Source organism: Ambystoma mexicanum, chromosome 2q (assembly GCF_040938575.1).
Source record: "Ambystoma mexicanum isolate Mex_15411 chromosome 2q, UKY_AmexF1_1, whole genome shotgun sequence".
Taxonomy (NCBI): Eukaryota; Metazoa; Chordata; class Amphibia; order Caudata; family Ambystomatidae; genus Ambystoma; species Ambystoma mexicanum.
Window position 1 is genome coordinate 201,409,946 of NC_090924.1, and position 27,630 is coordinate 201,437,575.

A 27,630-nucleotide genomic window follows, 5' to 3' on the forward strand; every position below is an offset into this window, starting at 1 on the left:
CCCTCCAACGTATTCCTCATCTTTGACATATTCCCATCCAGCATCAGTTGCTTCGTAATTATTTTTTTTCACATGAGAGGGCGCTGTGCGTCTTCAATCTCCTGTCTCTCAGTTGCCTCCATCTGCTCTCGAGTATGACATAGACGTTGGTATATAGCACTCACCGTACCCGTCCCATTTTTCTGCATGCACAGCACGCTTCGGACAGTTCATTACTAGGACGCAGTAAGGGTTTCCTTCGAAAAATGTCTACTCCTAAATTGGGCTTCAAAAGGTGTGCCAATTGTAGGTCGAAAATGACGTACACTGACCCACACTGTATTTTGGTGCATTGCAATCGACCAGAAGGTTCATGACTCTGGTTCCTGCCAGTCTATGGCAACGTGTGTTTTCAAATTTGGCATCACTTGACATTGAAGGCCTGTAAATCAAGTGGAAATGTCTTCCATTCTGTTCGGGTCATCATCTGGTGAATCTTCGCCACCACTAGCAGTCATCTCAACCATTGGTTGCTGGCTTTCCCTCGCAAGTATTTCTTCGTCCGTGTATTCTGGTTCATGCATGGACGCCTGTATATACCGTCCATAATATGGGTGTTGATTTAAAATTGAAAAAAGAACCGTAAAAGGAAAAAACTGGTAATTCATATATAATCAAAGTTAATTATTCAGTGTGCTTTACAAAATATAGTATAGTCAACTAACTGTATTGAGAAAGGGAAGATAAGGTCCATAGTGTATTTAAACAATAATTGTATAAGAGATCATGGTGCAAATAAGGCATCCATAAATAGATTATCTGATACACCTTTGCAAAATATACATCTGACTGATTTCAAAAGCATTTTTCAAGGAGGTTTTCCCCATTGGAAAAATGCTTTTGCAAATAAGGCCTTATAGTATTTTAAAGCGCATATGAGGAAGAGCTATTTGAAGTAGTGGAATTACATTATTAGTTAGGAATTAGTAGCTGTATGCAATACAAATAGAAGCCTTGAAGGCTATTAATAAATCGGTCAAACCCATGCAAGGAATACAATACTGTCGGGGAGAAAGGGTTTGTTGATATTTATTCAACGCTGAGGTGTATGGCACATTTCCATGGAGGCATGTTAGTACATTAAATACAGCCGACGTTTGTCTTTGTCATGCGCTAACATCATGACAGGGCCGTACATGGCGTTCTGGCCTGCTTATGTCTCAGAGAGGGGTGCATACTGTGATTTATGCCGCAGGGGCACTTGAACGTAGGGCGATTACGCAACAGATTAGATCATCACAAGATGGCGATTGAGAACCCCTGCGGTTCAGATATGAATTTCAAGAAATGGAAGCTAAGGTACACTGAAAGAAAAAATTTACTAGATGCAAATTGGACCATATATTGAGTTATTTATTTAAAAAGCGAACATGGCTGACCAGAGCGCTTTACAAAACATATATACAATGTAATACAAAAAGTAGCAACACAGACATTAATTATTTTCACCTATCCTAAAATCATCCCACTCACTACACTCCAGTTTAAAAGGATCTAAGCAAAACCATTTATATAAACTCCCCAAAATTACCCAAAGAAACAATTCAGGAAAGCATATAGCCACAATCCTTCTGATCTAAATGCCCTGTGCCCAGAACCATGCTTTTACTTTCTTCCTGAACCCAAGGTAGTTTTTAATCAGTCTGCGGTCTTTTGGAAGTGAGTATCAAAGTTTAACACCCGCCACTGAGAATGATCTGAGTGAGTGAACAATCGTTTAAAATTTGGAACCTCAAGCTGTAAACACTCCTGGCTCTATAGCCCACTTAGGCCCTCGGAGATTTTACATTTTTGAGCTACATACTCTGGGTATAGAGCATGAAGTGCTTTATACACTATGCAAATCAATGTACAATGTATCCTATAAACGATGGGAAACCAGTTCAGTTTCTTTAATAAGGTCAACTGTGGTCAAACATTCGTGCCCCACAGACTAACCGGGCGGCTGCGTTAAATTTGCAATTTGTAAATTTTAACACCTGTGTGAACCCCTCCTTTAAGACCAATCCGCATTGAACGGCCAGTAAACAGTTTTGCAAAATAGAAAACAGCAACAGAAAACTGGGCTTATTGGTAAATCAACTATTCCTTGCAGTGTTTACCTTCAGAAGTAGAGAATTACGGCAGCAAACCATCCTTAAATACCTGCAAACCACAACATAACTTGGAAATCAAAAACATTTTGTTTAGAGCAAAATAAAGTAAAAGAAAATTAAGTTTGTTTTAACATGAAACCTAAAAATTGAAACCACCAATGTTTCGTCTCTTTACAGGTTTACTTGGTTCAAAACAGTAGTTATTATCTGATGGTTTAATGTATAATTAGTACGTGGACCGTAGGAGCTAATCCATTTTGTTGACCAGGGTTCTACTTCCTCAAAGCTAACTGAGCTACTTCCTGTGTTTTTTTTTATTTTCAGAATTTTTTTTTCATATTTCTTGTTTCACTGGCATCACTGGAGTTATGTAGGGTTGTAAAAAATTGAGCCATGCTTCTCTTCTTGTATGTTCTGCAACTGTTGATCTTACTTCCAATGATTAAAATCCTTTCATTTCTATTAAAATAGTGGGGTGTTTGAATCTATTTCATCTAATTGAACATCAGTCACACTAGCCACATGTACATGTTTGGATTTGGACACTGCATTCAATATGTGATTTTATAGTTTCAGGAACAAGAGCAGAGGATGTTGACCAGTTGGTGAATTGTCTTAAGGAAAAAATACCAGTCCTGTCTTGCACACTTCAAATGAAGGAGGAATTCAGACAGGAAGTGAATGAGACTGCAGGGCTGTCCTATATTGAGGACCTGGCCTGGCCTGGACTTGGCGTCTTGAGGTTAGTTCTTGATGGAAATTCGTATCTAATTTGTTTCGATAGTTCTGCGCAGTTGCATCTCATACCCACACATTTGTAAAAGAGGATTCATTTAGTTCTGAGTGGCAAGAAAGGTTTCCTGGTTATTTTGCTGATTTATCTTGCAATATCTAAACACAAACTGATTGATAATGGATGATTGCATGAAAATTTGTGGCTACATGATATGGTGTTTGGTATCGTTTAGAATATACAGTGGTAAGAGTGTAATGATAAAGGTATGATCAAGCTGTGAAAATCCTCTTTAAAAGTGTATTGAGAATCTTAGTGCAACAGAGGATGAATAGGTTTATATTAGCCCTGTAGTAGTAATTGGAAAAGTTACTATGGATTTGAAGACTGTTATCCCTTTTTTTCTAACAGTTTTTATTGAACACAACCATAAATGTGCAGATATAGGAATGGTAAACACCTGTAAGGTTGTCCCTAATTACGCTCACACCAGAATACAAACCCCCCTCTACGGAATTAAGGCCGAGAGTCTATCTTGTAAGGATAAACAATTTGATAGAAAATAAGGATGTCGTAAAGAACTCTGCTCCCTGATCGGCCTTCTGTCCCTCATCCGTTCCTTTCTCCTGCCACAGTGATGCCAGGCAGGGGTTTATAGACTCCTGACTTGCTGCAGTTTTGTCACTAGATACGGGCATGGCTCCATCCCAAACCGTCCTGCTTCCATACAAGGGATGCTCCAAAGTCTTACTTTCTTCATTGTCAGCGGTTTCTGTCAGGACATGCTACTGTACATTTTGCTAGCCTATGCAAAAATACACTATGGCTCATGCTTTACTTCATTTTGCTACCTATCAACATTTATATATACAAAAAACATTTCCCTGTCATTCTCTCCATATTTCACTCATTCTATTCATGTTTTTATCTGGTCCTGTAATCTCCTTTAAACCTTATTTTCATAATCTATCCCATTCTGCATTTTGTGCACTGAGCATGTAAAATCAATTTTTAGTCTGCATGGGCCCTTTGACAAACAGTAGACAACGGGTGAGTCACGTGTGCGCTGCCAGTTCTAGCCTTAGTAAGTGACGCAACACTGCTTGATCCATTTTTATCGCAGGCCACATTCTTTCTGGGACGGAGCTTGACTCCACTATAGCACTTAAGATTTTACATTTGCCTAGGATCTGTCATTTACACTTTTATTTAACTAATAGTTAATTGCACCTTACATTTAAACAATAACTACCTTTTTTCAGTGCCTGCCCATGTCTGTGGACATGATTATATTTTCATGGAAAAGCCTTCCCAATGCCCTTCCTCCCCCCGTTATAGCGCCTAAAAGGAGTCAAAAGAAGTCTTACCTAATTCTAAAGCACTTCAGGGTGCGGGAAGACCCTAGTTCCTTCCCAATATTCCCCCCTTTCATTACTTCTACAGTAACAAACCCATCCCATCAGACATATCCACAACCCCAGAAATATTAGTTTGAGTTTCGCTGTTTATTGTATGGCAAGGTGTTTTAGATCCCCCAGTTGATACCATCATATTTGTACTATTAGGAACTATATTGGCACAACATCGGAGACCCAATCGGCACGTGCAGAAGAGGACCAAAAAGAATACCGACACCAGTATTTTTACTGCTGCCCCCAGCCATTACAGGACCCAATCAAAGGCAAGCGATAGCTAATCAGTGTTTTGAACTCCATCTTCATTTGAGCACCTAGATTGTTAACTGCCTCGATGACGTAGAATAGTGACCCATTCTCAGCCTCCTCTGGGGGTACAAAAGTGCAGCAGCTGCTTCCCAATTTTTTACACACTCCTCCTTCTATGGCTGTTAGCAAATCCAGCATGTAGCGGTTCTGCATCGTCATGAGTCTCAATAATGCACGCAGCTCTACTTTGATGGCGTTGAACCCATTCTCTGTGTCATTGGCCAGCTGGACTAGCTCCCATCAGACTAGCTGCACCCACTTGGCGTTAGCAGCTGCTTATACCTAAGGAGCCAAAAAAGATGATAAAGTCTCTGCTGAGCTAAAATGTCGATGCTCATCAGGTATTCCACTGAGCAGTGTGGAGGATTCTTTTGAGACATAGTTTGATCTCTTCTTTCTTCCCCGCTGTTGAAATCGTCCTATTTGTGGCAGCAATTCCAAATTCTTGAGTCATCTGCAAGTTTTTCTGCTTCTTTTGGTGCTGCAGAGGCTGTTGGCACCTTGACAAGCATTTCTTCTCCCTTCAGGTGTTCTTCCAGGATTACTAGTAGTACTGAGTGCAGGGAGGCCAGTAAACACTTGCCCCTCCAGGAAGGTGGGAGGTGCAAGTAGGCTTGTCGGCCACAACCCAGTAGTAATCAATCACCGCTGCCGTACGTTTCGTCATATCGGGGATCACAAGAGTGCGGTTGCACTGTGTGTTTACGCCAACAGGAACTGTTCCTTCATTGCTAAAACAAAGTTCATAGTCCATGTCTCTATGTATCCCCACTGGCTTCTCCATTGTTGCAATCCATGTCAGCCGTGTGATGTATTGGGACCATATTTGTGCACATATAGTCTCTACTTTGGCTATTCTTCCTATTCTGTACTCAATCATTCCATTTGCCGGGCACGTCACAGTGGTGCCCTGCCATTTGTCATTGACATGTGAGTAACCTCCCAAGGAAAAATATGGTACTTGTAGACACTTGCTGCATTTTGTATTGCCATTGCATAACGCTGGATCTAGATCAATGGTCATCAACTGCACACTGTGTGCCTGGAATATGTCCTTTATCCTACATAGTGCAAGATGTACCAGGCATTGTGCCTCTGTAATTGGAACTGGATGTGCAACTCTCACCTTAGGAGCCCTTGATGCATGCGGGATAAGTGCACACATGTAACAGCTTTTATTGATCACATTCCTTCCTGCAGTATGCATATCGGAGTACCAGCTGTTGGTGGATTCTGAGTACTCAATGTCAGAAAGTGCATCATAGCCCAACCCCTTATATAAATCATACGTCATTCGTACTTCCCGTTTTATTAGTCTTAGAAAACTTGTGCAGGTGGCCGACAAAAAGTGAGGCATTGTTTGATTCTTTGTCATAGACCTATTCATACTAGCATTATTTTCCAACTGTCCATCACCCCCTTTATATGGCCACCCCATATAACAGACATACCTTCATACACTCCAACAACCATGACCAGTGTCAAACAAAACAATATAATGCTAAAATTGATATAATGCATAATTCCTATAACAAATTACATTAATTTTAACCTCCCTACATAACAGAGAGGTTTGAACACATCAGTCAGGCATCCTTGCTTTTATAGAGAGACAGAGACAGACCCTTTCCTACCAGGGCTGACCGGGTTCTGGACTTCAAAATTTGAAAAATCAAAAAACGTAAAAAAGATAAAAAATAAAATAACAATAAAAAAAGAAAAATTAAAAATCAGGCATGTGCCACTGCACACCACCCTGGCATGGATCCTTTGCTAACACTTTTTCTTTTTTGGCAATATCCTTATTCTGTTGATTGAGCCTTGTCTCAGCTGCTCTTCGGACATCCGAGAGATGCACCCAATAGCTTAACTCCTTCATGCGGATTGCGAGAGGCGTACAGAACACCACCTCATAAGGACCTTGAAACCTGGGATTGTTCCATCGACGCACAAAGTTTTTTATGCAGATCAGCTCCCCAGGTAATAATGGTCCAATTGTGGCAGATATGTTTGCAGTTGCTGCCCCTTCCGGTGTGTCATGTCCTTCGCTCCTGGGTGGCACAATCTATCGAGAGTTCTGTTTGATAGCATGTGTTAGTGCTTTTAAATATTCCATAAATTCCTCTCCTAGTACTGTCTCTGCTTGATATGCAGCTGACGCTTTCCTCACAGGGGATATGTGGGTTTGCATACGCCTGCCTGTGGCTATTTCATGTAACCTGAAGAGGGCCAAGAGCAAACAGTGCACCTAGTTTTTCTTCAATGTTTAACACAATTGTGCCAGTTTACTCTTCAAAAGCAAATTGATACTCTCCACAACGCCATTAGCCTAGGGTGGTAAATTGAGCACATTCGATGTTTTATGAGCAATAGCGCTGCGACATGCTGAAACAGCGCATTTAAGAAATGTTTGCCATTATCTGATCTCAATACTTCGCACACGCCCCATCGTGGAAACACCTCTCTGACCACGAACCGTGCTGCACACTTAGCATCTTGGTGTGCACATGGCCCTGCCTTCACCCCTCCACCCACCTTGAAAAGGGGCAAACCACTACAATAAGGTACCTATATCCAGTGCACCTTTCCCCCATATTTGCATAATCTATCTGCAGTTCACAGAACAGCCCAATTGGGCAAAGTAATGTATCTCTTAATGTCCGTAATGTCATCCCTGTGTTGAAACTTTGCCATGTCAGACAGTGTATTTGTTTTTTTTGCCCTGATAGATTTCATACGTGGCATTAGTATGGGCAGCACATTTGACCAGTGCCACAGCAGAGGGCCATGATAAGGCTTTTTATCAGTTCTTTGAACAGCCTTGAATGGTGCACTGGAGAGCCATCTGTCCTCCGAAACCCTCTCCTCTCCCACTGAGACAGATCTGCATGCACTATTGTCGTTACATATGCTGAGTCTGAGTATGTGGTGACACACTGCCCTTGAGAGGCTCTCAATGAGAGCGACCGGTTCCGCTGCCTGAGCGGAATAATGCATAGGTAATTTTTTCATGATCAGAACTTCATGCTCCCCACCCTTTACCGCGCACCGTTGCCACCCCTGTATGCCTCCACCCTGTCTTCTGGTCAATAGTTGATGACCCATCAACTTAAAGTATAGTATAGTATCTCCCCTTCTGTGAATGCACTGTCTCTAGATGTGGATTTACTCGTATGTAGCTCAGTCATGCATTTTCAGGTCACCATCAGTGGATTACTCTGTCAAAAATGTGTTTGGATTCACCGTCCTACACCTTACTATATGAATATGAGGTTTGGATATTATAATCTCATATGAGGATTGTCAAGGTAGATTTAGACCTTTCCAAAATGGCGAATAGTGAATGTTCCACAAACAAGGTAACCGAGCACCCCATGACAATCGTGGAACTTTTCTCTATCGCAAATGTAGCCGCTGCGAGTGCGTGTTTGCACGTGAACTGTCCCTGCATGACTAAGTCCCACTATACTAAGCAAATGGCTTGTGGCCTGTTAGGAAAGATTTCTTAATTGTGGGTAATTTTCCTTCCATGTGGCAACCCCTAAACTTTTTGCTGTTGTTTTCACCATGATCGAGACTTTGCCAGAGAAGTGCAGCCTTCTGCCGCACTCCTCTGGGCTTTCGCTCCATTCTTACGGGGAAACTGACATGCCCTTAAGACAGTCAGTACCGGGAAACGTTGTTTTCCGTAGTTTCTTTATCATGTTGCAGCTTTCGCGCAACATGGCACAAGAGGGCACTGTAAGCTAAGTTACTACTCTCTTGGGTCTCTAGTCTTCTACAGGCCCTAGATACTCTCTTTGGATTGTAAATGAACGGTGCAAGTGAATCACGGACGGGATTGGTGGCAGCGATCGTTTCTTGTGTTTTTGAGCTCCTTTTGGTGTTTTAAGCACGTTTCTTGCGCATAGCCCAAAATGGTGGCCTGGCTCCCAAAATGGCCAGACCACGAGGATCTTTGTCCTGTCTGCTGACCGTCTTGCCCCCTTCACCTCCCCCAGGTTGAGCCGACCCGGGGCCTTCCTTATTTGGGCATGTACTTTCCCGCGAAACACAGATGCTTTCGCTGGCTTCTACAGGCCTGTGTGTGCCTCCAGGATGGGGGCTGGGATGTCTGGTCCCAATACACATCCTGGGCGCCAGAGAGTCTAGGGTGATGTGAATGCCTGGGACCCCCGTGGCCCGTGATAAGGTCCACAGATGGTGTGAGTGTTTTATGAGCGGATCTCCCATTGGGTCCCCTCCGTTTTGGCACAAAGGGAACCGTGGATAATAGGGGGCTGGAAACGCCACTACCAGGTCGATCTCCTGAGTTCTCACGAACAAAGGAATACAGGAGCCAAGTATCCTGCAACCACGAGGCTGAACCGAGGAATCGCTGGTGACCCGCTGAAGGACTGCTCCTCTGCACTGCTGTCTCTTTGTGAAACCCTTTCTACCTCAGGTCGAACGAGAAGGCCTGTACTAGTACTTCGACCCTTGGAATAGTGGGAACAACTATTCTCGGCATCTTCACCATCTCCTGCACGTAAGCCTTCGGAAGTGTGTCTGGGCCATCCAGCAGACTGACCAGCCTACCCAGGAGTCTTGCTCTGTAACCGCCGTCAGGTTGTGTGGTATTAAAGTCCTTGTCACTCTCACACGATTCGTACACTTGGCATTCCCAGGTCTGAAGTGAGTAGTGTACCTTTGGCTGAAATACACACGAACGCTCTGTTGCCCTGCTCTGGTAACAAACTGTGCGGGTTCACTGCGTTTGGGACGCCCTCAACTCAACTTCTGCTGCTGCGGAATCTACACGACGACGAGACGTCCCCTGCTCCTATCTGAACCTGCCAGCACTGAAACCGACGCGGAGAAGCCTGTGTCTGCTTGCATCGGGGACCAGTGAGTAGCATCGCTAGGAACTGGTCGCCCTCCTGCAGGAGCCCATAGCTTTTCCCCGCTGTGTCTAACAGCACGCCTTCCTGTACTCGCGCTCTGCTTCTGCCCACAGTGGAGGCTGCGCTTGAGTCGCGGAGCTCTGTCCATCTTCATTTGTTCACCGAACTAAACTGCCTGATTCCCTAGACGAGACTCCCCTTTTTGCCCATTGGCACCAGCGTGTGCAGGTACTTTTGACCACAAGGCTCCACTCTTCGTAGGGCTTGGACTTCCTTTTAGTTAGGTGCCTCTGAAGGCGGACTGGGTCTAATTATTATTCGCACTGCCGGTTTTCCTCCCCATCTAAGGTGGTCTACACATTTTGTGCGTCTAACTCGTTAGACTCGTTGGTATTTGTATATATATTGTATTGGTTTGGTATGTGGTGTTGAGTTTTATTGTGATTTCTCGCTACAGTCAATGTTACAAAGGCCTGGTAATGTGTATATATTTTTAATATAACACCTGCTTGGAGTAATTTGTAAGTGTCCTTGCTTTGTGTGCTCATTGCGGGCTTTCAGTCACCCTCACCCCTCTTGAGACCTAGTCTTGACCGCCGCGATCGCTACCTTGATTGGTCTGGCTTGTCCAGAGGTTACCCTGTTCCAAGAAACTTGGCTGGCCTTCTGAACCTCTGCGCCTCCAGGACAGAGTTCAGAAATCCGTCTTAACATAGCCCATTGTGCTCTTTTGGGTCAATACTACTGTCATGAGTTGCTAAAACAGGGGCCATGCAAATAGCTTCTTTCAAGTCCTCAAATTGTCTATTCATTTCTTCAGTCCATTTCAATTTACAATTTTTTGTCTTCTGTCCTTCCCTGAGACTTTGTAACAGCAGCTTTGTGTAGGCCTGCATAGTCTTGCACCAATGCCCTACAATAATTACATAAGCCCAAAAACTTCTGCATTTCCTTGATGGTACTGGATCTAGTGGTGGCGCGTACTGCCGCCGCCCTATCTGGCAATATGTTTTGCAGAAATAAGTTGCCCTAAATATAGTACCTCATGTTGGCAGTATTGTAGATTCTTTTTATCTGCCTTGTACGTTTTTTGTGCCAGCAATTGCAATAATGCAACAGAATCCCTCCTGCACTGATGTTCATTTTCACTACATACCAGCAGATCATCCACATACTGGATGATTGTGCTAGGCACCTGAATGTTTCCCAAGTTGGCATCCAGTACTCTATGGAAAATACTTGGATTTTCACAGTACCCTTGAGGCAATCTCTTGTGCTCAAAGCGCTGTTGACCATGCGTAAATGCAGTGAGATACCATGAATCAGGGTGAAGTGGGATTGAGAAGAATGCATTCTTCAGATACACCACTGTGACGTATGTTGCTGTCTTGGGAATGCTACATAGGATTGTTGCTGGATTTGGGACTGCCAGAAACTCCTTCTGCACCACATCATTAAGGACGCAGATCCTGGATCATCCTCCCTGTTGCTTTCTTGACTGGGTATATGGCCATATTACACGGGGACTTTGATGGCACAATGATCCCTTGCTCTAATAGAGCCTGGATAGTGCCTTTTATCCCTTCCTCTGCTTCCCTTGACAACGGGTACAGCCGCCCCCTCGGGAGTACTGCTCCTGACGTCAATGTAATCTGTACTGGGGTCACATCTTTCAGTAACCCAGTCTTTTCCTTCAATTGTACTTTCGGGTCTCCACATAGTACTCTGCGCCACTCGCACCCGTCCTGGCCTGTTCAATCAGGAATACTCTTTTGTCTGACACTACTAGTCCTTACAAATCTAATGACAATATTTTCCCTGCCACCATCTCGGGCGGCACTATGGGTCAGAAAATAAAATCTGTGGGCACTCGCCAACATTTTGTCACAATTTGAGGCAGTGATTTTGCTAGTACCTTGATACCATAGATGAATGTCAGGGACCACTGGAACCCCACGGACTACTGATTTACCTTGCCATTGCATTGATTGTTACCACTGCTCGAGCTACACACATCCATGGAGTGGAACACACAACCCCTTGATCTGTGAATGATATAGTTTACTGAGCAGATCCCTACCCAACAAGTTAACAGGGGAACTCTCTGAATATAACAAGAGGGCTCATACTACCTTCCCTACTTTTATATCCAGCTCCTCGGCGTATGGAACTGTAGAAATAGCCCCAGAGAATCCCTGCGTGTCAAGAGTTTTACCTGATAATGGAAAGTTCCCCTCCATAATGCATGATTTAGTTGCACCTGCATCTATCATAAATATGAATTGCTTGTTTCCTATTTCCGCTTCTACCAAGGGCTCCTCTTTAGGATGTGCAGATGGCAATAGGATTGGACACGCGAGTGCTCTCAGTGGGCTGTCCTAATCAGAATATGTATTTTTCCCGGGGCATGAAAAAGGGCCGCCCCGCCATTGTAACTCCTTGGAATGGGGCGCCTGTTCCCCCTGCCATCCTGTTAAACGGTGTTCCCTCACCCTGCTATGGTTGTTGCCCAAGTTGCCCTTGCCTGTCGGCCCCATAAGGGAACTGATTTAGACTCCCACACCCAAATTGCTGTTGTCCCATTCCTTGAGGCCCTTGGAATTCCTGCCCTGGAGGTGATGGCCCATAATTAAATCCCATCCCAGGCCTGTTCCTACATTCTCTTGCGAAATGCCCCCATCTCCTGCAATACCAGCACTGTGATGTTCCCAATCCTTCTCCCCGGGGCCCTATCCCCCCCAAAGCCTCCTGCTTTTGCGCCTCAAAATCCTCGTCTTCCCCTTGGGGCTCCTTCATACTGCCACTGTGGTTTGGGGTACTGTCCGCCCCCACCCCATTGTCCTGGTCCTTTGCCCCATAGTGCCACAATTCTGGCATTCACAATTTATTGAGTGTCTCCTGTCTTTTTCTCCTGAGGCCATCACCGGTGCTTGGACGACAACCTTATCTAGTTTCTTTTGCACTAGTTTTGCCTCGTCTGTTTGCCTGTTCTAGGCTGTCTCCCTGTCCCGCTTCTTGATTCTCTCACAATGGTGGACTATTATACTTTGTATCTCTGCCCACCATTTGGCTTCAACCCCCACAATTTGATCTAGTGCCTTCTGGACCTCTTTTGGTAACTTCTCTTTACGATAAAGTAGAAAAATTGTACCGAATGGTCCCATTGCCCTCCTGTCTCAACTCTCCACATTTTCTGTAACTGAAGAATAAACCTAACTGGGTCCTCATCACCCCTCGTACACTGCATTAAAGAATGTATGTCAGGGGTATCTGGGTACATCTTTCGTAGAGCATACCATACCCTTGCCCTTAATTCATTAAAGGCTGTTCTATCATGTTCATTATCTGCAAGACTTACCCCTGAGTACCCAGCCCTTTTCCATATGTCCCCAGCCTGGTCCTGAACTATGGTGAATAGTAAGCTCTTAAGGTCTCCTAGTGCTAAGGCTACCCCTGCTGTTTATTTTTCAAATTGGTAGATCCATTTACTGGCTCTGGCTGGAAGCTGGGGGAGAACTTTAATCAAATTATTTGTGTCCCTTTGAGGCCATGGCACATGCTTCGTTATCCCCACTCCTTTATGTATAAGAGGCATCTGCAGGTCTATTTTGTTTTCTACCCCTTTTTTAGTATCCTTCTTATCCTGTACTACCACCATTAAATCTGGTCGATTTCTTGGTCTATCCCTCCTCACTGCCTCTTGTGGCGGGGATGGGTTTCTCTCTGCCTCCTCTCCTTGATCTTTTTCTTGCCCTGCCTCTTCATTATTTCTGGCACCTTGTTCTTCCTGTTCATTTTCCCATTTTCCTTCGACTTCTTGTCCCAGGACCGTCCATACCCTCTCCCCATCATCTTTTTCAACACAAACATTTCTTATTGCCCCAGGGTTGAATCTAGCCAAAGAAATCTGACTTCCAATCCTATATTTTCTGCACTGATAACCTTATTTCTGGTGATACTTCTTCAGGTTTGTGTAACCTGGCTAACCTTTTCCGCAACGCTCTTAACTTGTTGTTTATATCCGTTTGTGAACCCCCTGGGTACACTCATGCTGTGGGAATGTCAGCGCCTGTGAATGGGTTATATGGAGGTGGGGGTGCAAAAGCTCTGGAGTTCCCCCACCCAGCCCTATTTAATAATCCTGCTGACACTCTCTCTACCATTGCAGGCTTATAGACTGGATTTGTATACCTTACTGCAGGATATATCCCCTTACATGGGATCTCTTTTTCATCTTCTTGATCTTCCATACCCTGGAATAATCGCCAGAGATCTAGAATATCTTTTCTTTTTTGGAATGTTTTCCCCTTATATTTTGCTGCTAAAAGGATGGACATTTTTTCTAGCATGTTTCTGTTATGGGAGCCCTGCTCTGGCCAGGAGCAACACATCCCCCTTCCTTTGTTTCCAATACCCATTGGTTGTGATATTTATCTATCCTGTCACAATGCAGTGGCAGGACCCCATGCATGTTTTATTGGAGTTTCTTCCCCCATAATGTTGCCCGCGTGTTCCTAATGCCTCATTTCGACCTTACTGCTATGCTGCGCACGCTGCTGCTTGTTGCACAAAAAATACAGATCAACCCACTTTTCCCCCACCACCTTTCATTCTTTTCCACTTTGTTTCACACACACATACCCCACCTTCCTTCCTTTTTTTACCACAAAAGACAGCAAGAGAAAATATACAAAAATAATTAACAAAAATCCAGGCCCATTCCTAATACCAAGCCACTACTTATTTTTCTTATCCTTGTAATACCACCTTCCCAGCTTTTTTAATATGCTGAGGATCCCATTGCTTTTATCATCATAAAAGAATAATGCGTGGTACTACCTTCTCAACCTATTATGGCTGAGGATCCCTTACTTCCCAGTCTTTGTACGAGGAGGCTCCCTTTCCTCTGTCTTTTATACGCTGAGGCTCTTTTTTCCATTATAAAAAGGAGAAAAACAGAAATATGCAACAATTTCAATACATAACCCACCTCCTATCCTATCTATACCTTAACACATCACCTGAAATCCTATCCCGTCTATACCATAACACATCACCAAAGGTCCTATTCAATCTATTCCATAACACATCACTGTAAGGTCCTATTCAATCTGTCATTGACCTCGTACTTTATCCATTCGTACTGTCCTACATACATGTCCCGTTGTTATCTCATTAAGAGTATACTCACTTGTGCTTGTTCACTCGAGTTTTCCTCAGTTACAAAGTCCCAATACCCGCGTATCTTTCTTTCTGGAGCCACGCCCCGCTTTAGTGAGCAGAGAGGATTTCTATTAAAATGGCTCCTACTAAAACAGTTTCAGGAAACGCATGTTTTTTGATTTAGGGGACTGGTCGCTATAGATGGCGTAACTCCTTCCTGGTGACTGGCCTGGGCTTCGCAAAGTATGTGGGAAAGACTGAGATCACGTCGGGAAGGCCACCATTATAAGGGTGTACCTAATTGTAGGGGTGTCCCTAATTACGCTCACATCAGAATAAATACACCCCTCTAGGGAAGTAAGGCCAAGAGTCTATCTTGTAAGGATAACAAATGTTATCTCACAGAACATGAGGATGGTAGCAAAGAACTCTGCTCCCTGAACAGTCTTGTGTCCCTCATCCATTCCTTTCTCCTGCCACAGTTATGCTAGGCAGGGGTTTATATACTCCTGGCTTGCTGCAGTTGTGTCACTGCATAAGGGCATGGCTCCATCCCAAACCATCCTGCTTCCATACAAGGGATGCTCCAAAGTCTTCCTTTCTTCATTGTCAGAGGTTTGTCAGAACATGCTACTGTACATTTTGCTAGCCTATGCAAAGATACACTGTAGCTCATGCTTTCGTTCATTTTACTACCTACGAACATTTTATATATGGAAACATTTTCCTGTCGTTCTCTCCATATTTTACTCATTCTACTCGTGTTTTTATCTAGTCCTGTAATCTCTTTTGAACCTTATTTTCATAATCTGTCCCATTGTACTTTTTGTGCACGGAGCATGTAAAATCCATGTTTAGTCTGCATGGGCCCTTTGACAGACAGTAGACAACTGGTGAGTCACGTGAGCTCTGCCAGGGCTAGGCTTAGTGACTCAACACCGCATGTGCCCATGCAATCCATTTTTAGCACAGGCCACGTTCCTTCTGGGATGGAGCTTGATTCCTGTATAGCAATTTACATTTGCCTAGGATCTGTCATTTACAAATGTATTCAGCTAATAGTTAATTGCACCTTATATTTAAACAATAACTTCCTTTTTTCAGTGCCTGCCCATGTGTGTGTATATGATTATATTTGCATGAAAAAGCCTTCCCAGTGCCTGTCCTCCCCTCATTATAGCGCCTAAAAGAAGTAAAAAGAAGTCTTGCCTAATTCTAAAGCGTTTGGAGGTGCGGGAAGACCCTAGTTCCTTCCCAACACACCACTGCATCATTAACAAAATGTTAGTCTTCTGTTCATATCCTCAAAGCAAGAGTCCTCTTGTTCCCAATGAAGAAAGTAATGACCTCAGCAAACTAGCTCTGTTTTAACAAACTAAGGCTAGTCGAATATGGATACAACATGGTTGTGAACTTTGTAGACCCCTCGCCAGTAGGCATTTTAAGGAACTGCAAGAGAGCAAGGACTGCACGACAGGAGTAATGGGAAAGGTGAAGTTGGTGGAGAGAATTGCATACAGTGCAGCCATAGGTAGCTGGAGAGTGTCCTATATAGATATTTGTATACACGTTTGTTTTCCAAACTGAGGTTAGGGGGACTTCTCTGTAGTATAAGGGCTTGCTTTGGGGAAAGCCTGCAAAATCTAGACACACTGCAGTAAAATAGCATACTGGGTAGGGATTTGAAACCATTGCGTCCCTTTCACCAAAAATATGAAGTGGTATGAAGGGGGTAGGGAATTGTGGGAGGTCGCAATCAGTTCTAGCAAGGCATTATAATCAATCGATCATTAATTAGATTGTGTTTCTGCCAGGCATTTTCAGCATGTAGTCAAATAACCATGAAAAGTTTAGGAAGCCCACACCCTGCGCATTCCCAGAACAGGCAGGATATAGCATTGAAAATTGACCACTTACAAGGTTTGGGGTACATCTCATCGACCTACTTCTCCCGTGATGGTTTCACTGACGGCTATTATTGTTTATCTTCTTCTTTTTGTCTTTTTTTCCTTCCGTTATGGATTAAGCTTGAACATTTCTCTCTTTTAAAAATTTGTATTACGTTTTTATAAATACATGCTTACATACCCTCACCCTCCCTATAGCCCCACCCCCTTAGCTCAACATGGTAACAACACATTAAGCACCAATGAGAGAATCGCACTACCCCTGCAACAAAGGCATCTGGACAGATCTCCCATACATTTCACCTCTGCATGATTCCATAATTTGTGATAGTTGTTTCTACTATGCACAGTACCCGAACCATGCACAGGACCCGAACCTTCTATGCCCCTTGGTATGTACCAATTCTAGCTAGTAATTACTCATTTCCTGAGGTTGCAATTCTATACATTTATGCGCCGCAGCCGCCACAAATGTCCTTGGAATGCTTCAATGAGGGAATAGTAGCAATATAATCTTCTCTCTCATTTGTGTATGCAAGTTCTTTTAGCCACATCTGTTTAGTAGGGACCAAACATGATTTCCATAGGTGAAAACACTTTTTCGCAAGGTTTCAGGTTCAGTCAGGAATGCCGTAAGCATTCAAATGTATTGCATTATCACTATCTGGTTGTCCCCTATTTTGGCAGTGGACTCCGGCAAGGTGACGAACCGCCCTCACGGAAACATATCTCCAATGGTATGTATATTCTCAGGTCCCACCTAATCTGGATACTTTTGTCCTCAGCGGGAATAATAAAAGGGATCCTGCATAATGGTGCACATTTACTATAGGGAGCCGTTATCCCCAGGTGCTTAAATAGTGCAGACCAGCCACCTATTATTGCCCTAAGATGGTCAAATGTGAAGTTGTCAGAGTATTGGAAACTGAAGATCACGGGGCGAGGATTCAGCAGATGCGTGCTAAATCTTTCAATCTCACCATGCCGGTGTATGGGAGGAGGGGAGTACCAGTGTGCTGCGAAGTGAGCCTGAGCAGCTAGGTAATGTAGCACGAAATCTGGGGCGCCAGCCGTCCCTGCGCGCAGGGCTTCACTGTACCCTCTCAAGAAATTCTAGCTACCCCGATTCCCCATATACATTTTGACACCATTGACCAGATGATGTTGTCAAAGAATGCTCTCCCAGGCCAACTCAGTATGTTAGTGAAGTAATACAATAGTTTAGGCAGTACTATTGTTTTCACCAGCGAAAGATGACCGTAAAGCGATATCGGACACCTAGACCAGATTCCCAGTTTGCCCACAAGCACAGGAAGGTAGGCTGCCAAGTTATCCCCAAATAATGTTCTGGACGATTTAGAAACGCATATTACCAGGTATGTAATAGTGACGGGAGCCCAGATAAATCTCAACATATTTTCTGGCGGTTGTACGGAGTCAATCAGGGAAAACAATTCTTGCTTGGACCAGTTAATACAATATCCAAAATAGTCAGTAAATATCTGTATTTCGTCGAGGATAGGACATAAGTTCCGCTCCGGGTTTTATAATTATAGTAATTCTTTATTGTGAGGCTGGAAACCCCGGTGCCAGTGGGGTTGGCCGGCAATGGCCAGGAGAAACAGAAAAACCACAAGGAAACTCCAACCAGGGAGTTAAGTCGCGTAATCATGAGTCACCAAGAACAGTGACTCCCACTAATAAAAACACGAGAAAGGTCAATATGTCACTGGTAGGAATTACAAGAAGTTTTTCAACAGGGGATGTCAGACGACAGACTACATCTCCCATAATGCCTCTGGATCAGCACAAATATATTCCTTTTAAACTAAAAATGAATAAAAGGGGGTTGCATGCCAGGAAGGAAAGGTTCCCTTTTCCCTATAGCCGTAGCAGGAAGAGATACGAGGTGGGCAAAGTACGGGATATGGAAGTTGCACTGTGCCATGATAAAAACAAAGAAGCAGAAAAACCAATGCCTCGGGAGGTGGAGAGGGAAAGGGAGGGACTGACTGGGGAAAGGTGGAAGGAATTGCGCACACCTAAAGGTGAAGAGGGTGGAGGGGAGGTGCGGTTAAAAACAGCCACCTGGAACTCATTAGCTCTCCCGATTTTTTCATCTAGGAGCCGAGTGCAGGCACAGCGGGGTGGAGCCCGGACGTCAGTGGATTCGAGTGGGCATACTAGGTCAATCTATCCCTGGGACCGAGGAAGCCCCTACAGCCGCACATTCAAACCAGGGATCCGGACAACCAAAGCGAAAACAAAGACGGCAAGGAAAGGGTGCTCTTGGAACTCCTGTGACATTTTACGAGCAGAGCTCTAATTGCGAGAGCACAACGCCGTCTGGGAGGAACGTTCGTGGTTTTGTTTTCTTTATTTTCCTTCTTGGTTCAAACACGACTCGCGAGGAAAAGCCGGCAGAAAAAAGGGAATGTTCCGTGATATGGCCATTGCAAGTGAAGTGCAGGACTGAAAAGCCTATTATTTTTGCATTATTGGTGGTTTAAGATTCAAAAGCTGCAATTTCGTTCTGAAAAGCACAGTGCCAGTGAGAAGCCTATTTACTTTGCATTATTTGTCATATGAGTTATACAAACGGCAAATTCGGTCGTAAAACCTGAATAAACCTCTTCTTTGATTTAACCTGAATTGCTGACTCCTGCCTGCTATTTAACAGTGGTGGCAGCGGTGGGATTCACGGTAACGCCTTACTACCGCATTCATCATGGAAGCAGTAATAAAAACCTTGGCAGAAGGGCAACAGCAACTACAGCAGCTGGTTCAAGTGCAAGGCCACCAGGCTCAAGCTGATCGCCAGGCATTGCAGCAAGCCATACAAGTACAGAGCGCGGCACAGGACCAAGGAAGAGAAGCGCTAAGGATCCTGGGGGAGGCTCTAGCCGCAAACAGGACACAACCGGCTGTACCACCTACTATTCTACAAAAATACCAAAACGGGGATGACCCAAGTTTTTTCTTTGTTAACTTTGAGCGTATTGCAAGAGCAGCACAATGGCCACAGGAGAGATGGGCATTCTTTTTGGCCCCTTTACTAACGGGAGTCATGCAAGAGGCCTACCAAGCCGCCAACCCCACAGGCGATACCCCGTATGCCGAGCTTAAGAAAACAATCCTCGAAAGACTTGGAATGGATGAAGAATCCTACAGGATTAAATATAGAGAGACCCGATTAAAGCCAGGAGAAAGCCCAAGACAGCTGTTCTATAGGATACAAGATTTAGCCCAAAAATGGCTGCAGCCCAGCACCGCTACAGTAGGACAAATCAGAGACAAAATCATGTTGGAACAGTTCGTGGAGGCCTTACCCAGCCCAATCCAAAGATGGGTAAAACAGCATCACCACTTAACCCTGCCTGAGGCCATAGATGTGGCCACCGCTTACCATAAAGCAGGAACGCCCAGATCTTTTACAATACCTTCGGTGAAACCACTTGGTGAGGCTACAACTCAGCGCCAGGGGCCCTACCGGACACTCCCAGCGGAGCCTAGAACCAGACCAGAACTCCGGCCAGTAGTAGGTGGTGGCATCCAAAAAAGTGCAGGCCCACAGTGTTTTGAATGCGGAGAATGGGGTCACATCGCAAGGTTCTCTTCCAAAAAAGCAAAATCAGAACCCATGGAAATCGGAACCCTTCAATCACAAGAATACAGAAGGAAGAAAGTACCCTATGTGATAGAAGTCACTGTAGATGGCCACCCTGCACAAGCCATCCTGGACAGCGGAAGCAGACAGACAGCAATCCAGCCACTTGTGAGCAGTTCAGAGAAATTCCAGGTGAGAAACATAGCGGTGAAATGTGTGCATGGGGATGTGAAAGAGTATCCCACACAAGACATCATCTTGGGAAAAAAAAGGGGACATGATACCTATAAAAGCGGCGGTAATACCCTCCCTTCCAACACCAGTCCTAATAGGCACAGACTTTCCCAAATTCAAAAAATGGTTACAGGAAGCTCCTTATGCTGGTTCTGAAATAAGAGAATATCCAAAAAGAGAACAGTTATCCCGGGCTCAGAAGAGGGAAATCAAGGCAAAGTGGAGGGCAGAGGCCCATGACATAGCCCTGATAGACTGGAAGATCATATTCCCTCCTTCCGCACTGAAACAGAGAACGATGACTCACTCAAAAGAGCGAGAGAACAAGCACAGGAAGGGAACTCTAACAGAGGTTCCACGCCATATTTTAAGGAAAAACAGGGCCTCTATTACCGGATTATTAGAAGGGCTGACCACACAGAACAGGAGCAGTTATTGGTACCCCAATCTTACCGCTCGAATTTGGTGCAGCTAGCACATGATCACAACACGGGGGGACATTTGGCAGAGAACATGACGCTTAAGAGATTACTCCAGAATTACTATTGGCCAGGAATATATGCAGAGGTGGCTAAATATTGCCAAGAATGTTCTACCTGTCAAAAGACCAGCACCCATATACCGCCCAGGGCCCCATTGCAGAGAATGCCCATCATCAGAGAACCGTTCCAAAGAATAGGGATGGACATTGTGGGACCTCTTGAACCAAGCAGTCGGGGATATAAGTACATATTGGTAGTGGTTGATTATGCCACCAGGTATCCAGAAGCTTTTCCTTTAAGAGGTACCTCAGCGAAACAATTATGCAATGTCCTGCTTCCCTATTTCTCAAGAGTGGGAATACCCCAAGAAAAAGTGACAGATCAAGGGAGTAACTTTATGTCGGTAGTAATGAAAGAGGTATGCAAGACCTTGGGAATAACCCACCTCAAGACTTCAGTGTATCACCCTCAGACGGATGGTCTGGTGGAGAGGTACAATCAGACAATAAAACAAATGTTACGAAGAGCCACCAGCCCTACCGGGTTAGGCTGGGACAGAACTTTACCTTGGGCCTTAATGATCTTGCGCGACACCCCACAATCCTCTACAGGGTTTTCACCATTCGAACTCTTGTTTGGGAGACAACCTAGGTCCATCCTAAGGGTGTTAAGGGAAACATGGGAATCCCAGGAGGAGACCAATTTATCGGATTATGTCAATCTACAAGAACACCTGGGACGCCTGCGGGACCTGGCCCAAGAGAAGTTAGGAAGAACACAATTGCAGCAGGAGAAATATTACGATCAAGGGACCAGATTACGCACCTTTAAAGCCGGGGACAAAGTGCTGGTATTACTACCTACCAGCTCCAATAAGATGTTGGCTCAATGGAAGGGTCCATATAAGATCACAAAGGTTTTAGGTCCTGTAAATTATGAAGTGGAACAGCCAGACCGACAAGTGAAGCAACAAAACTATCATGTGAACCTACTTAAATTGTGGAAGGAAACAACCCCTTCGATTTTATGTAGCACCCAGTCAGAACTATCGGTAACGGAACAAATGGTTCCCATGGTTCAGAGCGGTTTACAGGATGTCGTGGTAGGAGATAAGCTGAATGAAGAACAAATCGCTGAATTATTCAACCATCTGCAACCAGTTTCAGGTGTTTTCTCAGGACTTCCCGGGCGAACTAAGATGGTGTCACACCACATTAACACAGAACCAGGAAAGATTGTACGACTACGTCCTTATCGTATACCCGAGGCAAAAAGAGAAGACATGAATCAAGAAATAAATGAAATGTTGAAACTGGGCGTCATTATACCATCTAAAAGCGCCTGGTGCTCCCCGATAGTTTTAGTGCCCAAACCAGATGGAACCACCAGATTCTGCATGGATTTCAGGCAACTAAATGCCATATCTCACTATGAGGCGTATCCCATGCCCAGAATAGATGAGTTATTAGAGAAATTAGGGGCAGCAGCGTATCTAAGCACATTGGACTTAACAAAAGGGTACTGGCAAATTCCATTACATCCAAATGACCAAGAAAAAACAGCATTTGCCACTCCTCAGGGTCTCTTCCAGTTCACAGTGTTACCCTTTGGGCTACACGGGGCACCAGCTACCTTCCAAGCACTAATGGACCAGTTACTTAAACCACATGAAAAATACGCTGCATAGTCATATTCAGCACATCCTGGGAAGAGCATCTAGTACATCTAAAAAAGATACTGACATCCTTGGGAAAAGCGGGCCTTCATATAAACCCAAAAAAATCCAAACTAGCAGCCAAGACCACCAAGTACTTGGGTTACTCAGTAGGTGGTGGGGTCATAACGCCCTTAGTAGATAAGGTCCAAGCATTACAACAGCTACAAATACCAACCACCCGGAAGGGAATAAGGGCATTTTTAGGGTTTGTGGGATATTACCGGAGATTCATACCTCATTTCTCCACCATTGCGGCTCCACTAACAGACGCCCTAAAAACGAATAAACCACTGGAAATCAAGGAGGACGTCATCAAAGCCTTTAATGCCCTGGTTGGCATGATTGCTAACAGACCAGTTCTACACTGCCCTGATTTTTCCCAACACTTCTATTTACAAGCAGATGCATCAGGTTGCGGTCTGGGGGCTGTTTTGTCGCAAGGAACCGTGAATAACCTATGTCCCATTGCCTTTATTAGTTGGAAACTGCTACAGCATGAATTGCCCTATTCAACCCTGGAAAAGGAGTGTCTTGCTATTAAATGGGCGGTGGAGTCCTTGCGCTACTACCTACTCTGAAGGAAGTTCACCATATTCACAGACCATGCACCTCTAGGTTGGCTAGCTACTCAAAAAGATTCTAATCGTAGAGTTTTGTGGTGGTTCCTCACGTTGCAACCTTACAATTTTGAAACTGTACATAGCAGCCTCTTTCTAAATCTGCCTGCCTGTACTCTCCACCCTCTACAACTCATCCAAAACAGGACTGCAAGACTTGTCCTTGGCCTCAAACCCAGGGATCGTATCTCTCCAGGACTGAAATCTCTTCACTGGTTCCCAGTGGCGGCAAGAATTATGTTCAAGACTCTCTGCATTTTCCATAAGGCCTTCTGGGCCCTCAATACCTTCAAATCGCTCTTCCTAAATATCTTCCTTCTCAAGCTCTTCGCTCATCCGCCTCCAACTCCCTCAGTCATTCGCTTCTCTAAGCAGCAGTTGGTAGTAGATCTTTCTTCGGCTGGGGCCTCCTTCTGGAACAGCCTCCCTGCCCCTCTGAAACTTGAGGAGAACCATCTCAGGTTCCGGAAGCACTTCAAGACCTTCCTCTTTGCTTCTGCTTTCTTGCCTCCTCTCCCCTGCTGATAACCTGGCTGAAACTGCACTGGTAACCTGGCTGACCTCTGATCTCTGGCCCAGGTCCCCTCCCCGCCAGTTTCACACCTGCACTGCCTCCCTGGCAACCCTTGCACTCAGGGCTGTTTCTGTTCCCCTACAGCCCCCTACCAGCACTTGACATCTGATGTCTGCACTTACCCTTGCACCTGCCACCAGTGGGCTACACTCGGTTTTATTTATTTGTTACTGTTATCCTTTGTACTGCACTGCCCCTCCCCCCTCCCCCCTCTCCCCACACTTTTCCTCCTCTGCTCTCCACTTGCGTGATCTCAATTTCACCTGGCCTAGTAAGATTGTTGTCTCTGTCTTCCCTCTGTTCCCCCTCCCTTGCCTCGTTGCGCATTAAAACACATGTATATAGGCACGTTATAAATGTTATATCATGTCTGATGAGAACTTTGTGTCCCTATTTGCAGTGTTCTAATAACACCTATTAGAGGTGTTATTGTTATTCATTATACGGTTGGGGGGTGGGGGGATTGTATCCCTTTTGATTAGGTCTCCCTGTGTTTCTACCCTCGCTGCTCCAGCTAGTGTCCTGCCTGGCCTGTCAGCTTCACCATACTCTCGAACCATCACTGGCTTTTCAATATGTCTAGTTTCCCTTTCAGCCAGCTCGCAAAATACTTATGTTCAGCTTTGATGTCCCTGAAGATGGATGGTTTTGGGGCAATTATGTATCATTGTTCAAGAGAACACAATCTGATGTGCTTAATTCTGCCGTTATTGATGTCAGTATGTCCACAGATGTGGAAAGTGCCACGCCTCTTACATGGGTCTCCCACAGCGTGGAGTGCAAAGACCCTACCACCATTGTTCTCTAGAAAGACAGATGTATTGTCTGTCGGAGTTTTAGAGAATATCTTATCCCGTCAATCTGAGGGGCTCAGTCTCCATAATGGATGGTAAAAGGGGACGGGGAGTCACATGGTTTGAGAGTTAGTATGAGCAGTGAGTGATCCGAGTATGTATGAGGTAGTATGTGCAATTAACTAACCATTCTAACAGGGGTTGGGAAATCAGCCATTACTCAATACGGGACATCATGTCGTATACAGTGGACTTTTTGGAGAATTCCCTGCTCTGGGGCTGTAGGTTCATCCAGGCGTCTACCAATTGAAACTGTTGCATAATCTGCAGTATCATTTTTGATGTAGACCTAAATGGTCTGTCTGAGCTATCAGAGTGATAGAGTTCCATGCGAAGGATAGTGTTATGTCTTCACCCCCATATCAATGGGACCCCAGAATGTGAATCAAGCAGTTTTGCTAATTGTGTGCAAAAAGCATGTTCATCTATATTTTGCCCATATGTGTTTACAAGTGGTAGGTAAGAGCCTGCGATTCTGCCCAAGACTAGGACGTATCTACACAGGGAGTCTGCAATGGATTTATGTTGCTGGAATGGAAGGGCCCAGCAAATTCGGGTGAGAACTTCTTGTGACAAGTAGAATGTGAACAATCTTTTGCTGCCCTAGTTAGAGGCGAAAACTATATCAACTTCTTGTAATTCATGTGTTTCTTGCAGCATCAATATCTGGGGGAATAACCATCAATGTAGGAGACCACTTTCAGGCCTTTCAATGGATTGTTATCCCCTGCACATTCCAGTGAAGGAGCGTTAATCATGCAGCCACATAAAGAGATAGAAGTATATATACTTAGTAGCTTGTCCGCCTACAGGGCTAGCCTTTCTATCGATGTTACTCGTATCATAGTAAGTAAAACAATCGATTGATGACAGCTGTTGTCCTGTGTATGTTACCTTCCCCCGCACCGTCTACCCCATCTTGACAGTGAAGCTCATTCAAACCAAACCAGCTGAACATTCAAAGGAGGCATTGCGAACACTCGGAGCACAGCTAGCGATGGGAACCCAGCTTTGTACTGTCTTAACATGTGCAAGACTAGCACATATCAGGGCTACAGCTCAGGCATCAGTTTCACAATGCAGGGCGGGATAGTCAGCCGGCCGCCCACCAGGCGGAACGCGCTTGTATCACAGTGACCAGAGAACAGACCTCTGGTCCCCATCAATATCCTGGGAGTAGGATCTCCAGGTGCTCGTATATGTGTGCTTCACTGTGCTTAGCTCTGTAGTCCTTTTCATAGCAAGCACTAAGTACGCCCACTTCTGACATCTCAATTGTGGGCCCATTCTGTGCACAATATCGCAGCTCTCTGGCTCCGCTACTGCTGCATCTATATCTAGTGGTGAATAGCTGTTAACCTTCAACACCCAGAGAGGTCCTAGAACCTCACCCCCCCACCCCCAGAACCCCCCCCTGCTAGTATGCACAGGAGTTTCTTTTGAGCGGGTTGATCTAGGCTGAATATTCAAATCTGTTTAGGATACTGTTAGGCAAGATTGGATGTAGTAACCCTTTGGGAGACTACACCAGCCTTGTCCTCTTGGCAATAGGTAACCCAACCTTTGGTATAAGTCTGTGCTACACAAGTTGGTAGAGTGCCTGAGCAGCCAGACCTATTTTAAGAGGGGTCAATGTGAGCTGCAGGGTTGTAACAAAGAGATTCACAGTGACATGTGTTCAAATAACACTTATACTCAGGTTTTCTTGATGAAATAGTTATTTATTAATTTAAGTCAGTTTTAAAATAAGCCTTATTTAGAAGGGAGCAATATGCAACACTTAAATATACTTCAACAATACACTCCTTCAGTTCAATCAAGTGAAGCAGATACCCTTTTGGGATGGCACATAGATACTTCCTACACCCTGAGGTAGCTTCAATAGTTAGGACACTGTGGACATTAATATATCACTTTTCACACTTGAATTGTGGCAAAAAGGGAAAGTTTAGGGAAGGAAACAATAGTAAACATGTTTCTCAAACAGGTAAGCACTTTTAAATCCCCCAATGCAATATAGATTAACCCTTTTCAAGCTATACAAGTAAGGTATGTATGGCTTCTTGGAGGGACAGTTAAACTCAAAGTCAGAGGGTAAGAAGAATCTTTCAGGGATCCAATGTCAATTGAGCAAAGTCTGGGGGAGCGGAGGCACATCTTGAAGATAGGTAAAAGGCACAATGTTAAAGAGAGTTTTGTTGGAAAAAGAAATCACTGTTGGGCCACAAAACTGGTAGGCTTGTGAAGGGCAAAGCTGCACGCAGCTCTGCAAAGGGCAGCCAATACAAGTCTCAAGTAAGAGCAAGCAAGCTACACACAACAAGAGGTAGTTCACAGTACCTTGTGTCTGAAGAAATGGTTCCAGCTGGCTTCTGTACCTGTTGTAGTCCTGCAGATCCTGTTGATCCTGTGCCTCAGTCTTGGGGACAAGAGGGAGGATGTCTGGGGACTCCTGCACTATGATTCGAAGGTCGGCGGCAGCAATGGGCACAATTCAGATCAGCAGCACTGCGCGGTTTAAGCTACTCGCAAATAGCACCACTGCGGTTCTTGGACACCTTGTGGACTTTCCTTGCTTCTGGGGTCTAGCACTCTGTTGAGGTGGATCAGGCTTGGTTAGTCCTGCTTCAAGGGAGTCTTGAAGATCTTCCTGGAGCTCGGGTCCGGCTTAAAGGCGATGCACTTGATTCTGGTGTTCATGTCCCCTGACACTCTATTCCTGCAGCAGCAATGGAAGTTCAGCCAGCAGAGAGGGGGATTTCAGTCAAGTTCATCTTGGGGTCGAACGGCCCACCAACCCAAGAGGAGAAGTAATCCTTTCCAGGCTTCTCTAGTCAATGTCGAAATTGGAGCTTCAGCACTGCAGCAGGGCTTCACCAGGCAAACCAATGGTCCAGGAGGTGCAACAAGCTTTTCTTCCAGTTTCTTTCTTTGGTTCCTTCATCCAGTGGTCGACTCTGTCTTCCTTGCAAAATACCTCGCCTTTTATGCAAGTTGTTC

The 27,630-nt window shown here is 44.7% G+C and overlaps 1 protein-coding gene across 1 annotated transcript in view; it reads left to right on the forward strand.

The window, feature by feature from the left end:
- The window catches only part of PDXDC1 (pyridoxal dependent decarboxylase domain containing 1), a 1,210,974-nt gene that overhangs the window by 895,557 nt on the left and 287,787 nt on the right, over window positions 1-27,630 (forward strand). The window contains exon 17 of the mRNA XM_069647127.1: window positions 2,706-2,877. Within this exon, the coding sequence (XP_069503228.1) occupies window positions 2,706-2,877 (172 nt within the window). The remainder of the gene's footprint in view (window positions 1-2,705; window positions 2,878-27,630) is intronic.